Source organism: Monoraphidium neglectum (genome assembly GCF_000611645.1).
Source record: "Monoraphidium neglectum strain SAG 48.87 unplaced genomic scaffold scaffold03571, whole genome shotgun sequence".
Taxonomy (NCBI): Eukaryota; Viridiplantae; Chlorophyta; class Chlorophyceae; order Sphaeropleales; family Selenastraceae; genus Monoraphidium; species Monoraphidium neglectum.
The window spans coordinates 591-3,793 of NW_014010058.1; the positions used below are offsets into that span (position 1 = coordinate 591).

The following is a 3,203-nucleotide window of genomic DNA, read 5'->3' on the forward strand; positions in this document are numbered from 1 at the left end:
CGCCCTGGTCCGTTTTTTTACTGCAGCTAGGGCCGGGCAGGTCGCAGGCAGGGCGCGCAGACCGGCAGGCAGGGACAGCAGGGAGGCGCCCCCAGGAGCCGCACAAAGGCGCCGGCGACGGGGCGAGTAGCAGCAGGCAGGCAGGGGCGGGGCCGCAGCAGGCCCCGGAAGACTCCCGCGCTTCTCTTCAAATACGCAGCAGGCCCCCGGCGCATCTGTTAACGTGCAGCTTTTGAACACCCCCCGCCCTTGCGCGTCGTCTCTCCAACTTCCAGACATCGGTTTGCGGTACCTCACCCCACCCTGTCTTGCTTTCCCCGGTTTGAGCGGCCGCTGCCGCCGCCGGCGACCGTCGTCCTTTTTTGCCGGCTGTGACAATCGCTAGGAAACGTCCAGCCTCTTGCAACGACTTGAATGCACGACGCCGCTCGGAACAGGCGGCCTCGTCGCGGCGCGCGCCGTGCCGCGCCATGCCGGACGAGCCCAGCTGTTGTCGCGCCAGCCGGACCGACGCCCAGCACCTTCTGCTTGCCGCGCATGCGCGCGTGCGTGTGCTGCTGCATGTGATACCATTGCATCCTGGACCCATGCGCGCGCATCCAGCATGTAAGCTCTCGACAAACACGCCTGCTGTCGCCAGGCAGAGCGTCGAGGGCACTGCTGCCGCTCGTGGCACAGCCGCCGCCCATTTCCCACGCTTCCACGACGCCGCACATGACGGACCACATGGGAGGGATGCGGTGGGCATGGCCGCCTGCCTCCGAAACTCCTGCAGTGGGAACCCAGTTTGGCGGAAACCCCTCGGCCTCCCACGTGATGACCAGCGAGAACTGACCACGGCAGCCCCTTTCTAGCGGCTTGGACGGAAACCATCAAAGGCAGCTTTGCAAGCGCAGGGAGTTCTGCAAGCGCTTGCATATGATGGGCGCTTGACTACGTGCAGCCTGGGTCAACATAACAGGGCAGCGGCCGTGAACACAGGGTGACTGAAAAGGCCGGGTAGAATCTTTGGAGAGATCTTATTCTAGAATAATACCCAAAATAAGTAACATCATGGCACAAGCAGCAATTCCCCGGTTGCTGCCAAATGAAGCTTGTTGGGTCGCTATTACACGTGCAACACAAGGAGAACCGAATCGACGGGCGAGGGGCACAGTTCGCTGGCTGCGCCGTCTGCTGCATGGCCGGCCGCGTGGGCCGCTGGTTGTCCGCGCCAGCTGCTTCACACCGGCTGCCTAGCAGCCAGCAGCAGCGCCGCCTCGAGGCCGTCCAGCAAGGCACCCACCTGTGAGAACGACTGCGGAAAAGAAGGGGGTGTGGACAGGGTCAGGCAGGGATAGACCTGCTGTCAGAGGGGGGGCAGTGCATCATGCATGGTGCAGCAACAGGCGGCGCAGGTGGCGCGGAGGGACGGTCAACACACACACACACACACACACACACACACACACACACACACACACACACACACAAGTGCAGGCGGGCGACGCTGCCTGTACTTCGCTGCGCCTGAGCTGAATCGCGCCTCAAACACTGCTGTCACCTGCTGCAGGCCCGCGAACGTGCAGCCAGCAAGGGCGGCCCCTGGGGCCACCACGCCAGGGGCATCAATCAGGCGCAGCGCGCTGGCCAGCCCATCACCCATGTGCGCCTGCGGCCCTCGCATCGGCTCCGCCATGTCCAGGCACATGCCGACCGCCTCTCCTCGCTGCTGCTGCCGCTGCTGCTGCTGCCGCTGCTGCTGCTGCCGCTCCTGCTGCTGCCGCTCCTGCTGCTGCTCTTGCTGCTGCTGCTGCTGCTGCTGCTGCTGCTCCTGCTCCTGCTGCTGCCCCAGCTGCTGCTGACGTTTTGACACCTCGTGCAGCGGCACCTTGCAGCGCAGCCGCTGCCCCGCCCCACTCAACGCAGCCCCGTGCGCCTTCAGCCGCCGCTGAGTGTCAAAGGACTGCTCCGCCGCACTCTTGAAAGGCAGGTCCCTGTCCAGGTGGGCTGCGCCACTCTGTGCGAGCGCGTCCCATGCGCAATCCTCTGCGTCGTCGCCAAACCAGTCGCCATCGTCCGGGCCTGTGTCGGAGCCGCCATCGCTGGTGGGCTCACCCGGCTCCCCACACCCTGGCCAGGCCGCCTCCACTATTCGCGGCAGCAAGCTGGATTGCCGCGACACTCCCAGCTGCCATCCGCCAGCCGCGCCCGCGCGCCCCAGCAGGGGGCCCGAGCCCTGCTGAGTCGTGTGCGCCGCGCCGCCGCCAGAGCTGTCCTGCGCGGCTGCACGGCGCAATCGCCCAACACCGGCGCCGCCCCAGGCGCGGCGTGGCGCGCGCGTTCGCCAGGCGCTGCTGGGCTCCGACGGCCCCCACAGCACCGCCGAGGCCGCGCACGCCGCCGCTGCCCGCCGGCCGCCCTCGACGCCGTGGCAGCCGCCGTCCTTGCCGCCTTGCGCCTGGCTGCCGTTGCTGCTGTTGCTGCCCCTCAAGCCGCCGCCGTCGTTGTTGGGGCCCAAGCCATTGTCCCGGAGGTCAACAACAAGCGCCCCACCGCCGCCACCGTCCCTCGCCAGCGCGACCCGGACAGCCTCCGCGCCGCGCGCGGTCAGCCGGCAGCGGCGCAGCTCGAGCCGCCGCGGCGCACCGCCAGCGGGTCCGTCAATCAGCGCCGCCGCGAGGTGCAATGCGCCTTCGTCGGTGATGTCGTTGCAATTCAAAACCAGGTCTGTGAGGCAGTAGCTGCCGCCGCCGCCGCCGCCGCCGGCCCCGTCCAGGGCATCGCCTCGCGCCGCCCCCGCTCGCGTCGCAGCAGCAGCACCTCCCTCCCCCCGCAGCCCGTGCACCCAGGCCATCTCTGCAAGTTTGCCCGCCCGCGCCGCCAGCACGCCGGCCAGCAGCGCGGCCGAGGCGTCGGTCAGGCGGCAGCCCGACAGGTCGAGGGAGTGTAGGCGGGGGTGGCCGGCCAGCGCGGGGCGGAGCGCCTGGTGTGGGCAGGCGGCGCGCACAGATTATGGGATCATGGGATCATTGTATCATGTGACTGGTGTCGACGGCAACGTGTCGAGCCGAGCGCCGCTCGGCCTCGACGCCTCGCGACCAAGCACGCGCACCTTCCCCTCCCACAGGGATGCGGGGGCACTGCAGTTGGGCGGAGCCACGGCGTCCCCCCCCCCCCCCCAACGGCCCCCCCCCCCCCCCCCCCCCCCCCCCCCCCCCCCC

At 68.8% G+C, this 3,203-nt stretch overlaps 1 protein-coding gene across 1 annotated transcript in view; it reads right to left on the reverse strand.

Annotated features, from left to right (window-relative positions):
- Positions 1-1,222: 1,222 nt before the first annotated feature.
- Positions 1,223-3,203, reverse strand: part of MNEG_13013 (hypothetical protein) — a gene marked incomplete at both ends in the record, with an annotated part of 2,880 nt that continues 899 nt past the window's right edge. Inside the window, 2 exons of the mRNA XM_014038515.1 lie at positions 1,223-1,297; positions 1,544-2,965. Of these exons, the coding sequence (XP_013893969.1) occupies positions 1,223-1,297; positions 1,544-2,965 (1,497 nt within the window). The remainder of the gene's footprint in view (positions 1,298-1,543; positions 2,966-3,203) is intronic.